At 52.2% G+C, this 834-nt stretch overlaps 1 protein-coding gene across 1 annotated transcript in view; it reads left to right on the forward strand.

The window, feature by feature from the left end:
• SLC4A4 (solute carrier family 4 (sodium bicarbonate cotransporter), member 4) overlaps positions 1–834 on the forward strand; it is a 158,997-nt gene that overhangs the window by 72,222 nt on the left and 85,941 nt on the right. Inside the window, exon 5 of the mRNA XM_009886487.1 lies at positions 666–826. Within this exon, the coding sequence (XP_009884789.1) occupies positions 666–826 (161 nt within the window). The remainder of the gene's footprint in view (positions 1–665; positions 827–834) is intronic.

Raw genomic sequence — 834 nt, forward strand, 5'->3', positions numbered from 1 at the left:
TCATTTGTGTCTTTCCCTTTGGTGGCCCGCTTGTTCTGCTACGAACATCTTCACATCTGGTTGGGATGTGCTCCTCTCCTCCTCCCTTTGCCGCAGCGCAGCCGGCGGCTGTGGGGCAGCGGTATTCGGTACCGCTGAATTTTAGCAGCTGCTGATGTTTTCAGATGTTATTGTCTGGATTGGATTTGAATAGTGATATATAAGTCACCTTATTTCCCAAAATTATGATTTTTTTTTTTTTTCTCCTCTTTCCCCCATCCTTTTTGCGGAGCTGTTGTGCTCAGCCCTTCTCCCTGGAGGTGGGTTAGGGACGGGCTGTGCAAACTGACCACGTCTCAGCTGGGTCGCTGGAGCTGCCGCCGTCCCCTTGGCCCGGAGCAAACAGCAGCTACAGGCTGTTAGTTGAAATCTTGGTGAAAGCTATTAAAGATAACACGTTTTACCTGGCAGTTGCGATAGTTTACAAGCAGGCGGAGCATTATCGCTGACACATACCGATTCATTAAGCCTTCGCAACTCAATCGCGGATTTGCGGCCTCGGAGACGTGTGGGAAAATGCGTGCGCTTGAACTCGTCGCTACGCCGCGACGGGTCGTCTTTCCGAGACGCGCGTCTGCGAGGAGCCCCCAGCTCTAACACAGTCTCCTTGCTCTGCCCTCTTGTAGGTGGATCAAGTTCGAGGAGAAGGTAGAACAAGGTGGGGAGCGATGGAGCAAACCTCACGTGGCCACCTTGTCCCTGCACAGCTTGTTTGAGTTGAGGACGTGTATAGAGAAAGGCTCGATAATGCTGGATATGGAGGCCTCTTCTCTCCTGCAGCTGGTGGGTAAGTAA

The sequence above is a fragment of the Charadrius vociferus genome, unplaced genomic scaffold (genome assembly GCF_000708025.1).
Source record: "Charadrius vociferus isolate BGI_N301 unplaced genomic scaffold, ASM70802v2 scaffold676, whole genome shotgun sequence".
Classification (NCBI taxonomy): domain Eukaryota; kingdom Metazoa; phylum Chordata; class Aves; order Charadriiformes; family Charadriidae; genus Charadrius; species Charadrius vociferus.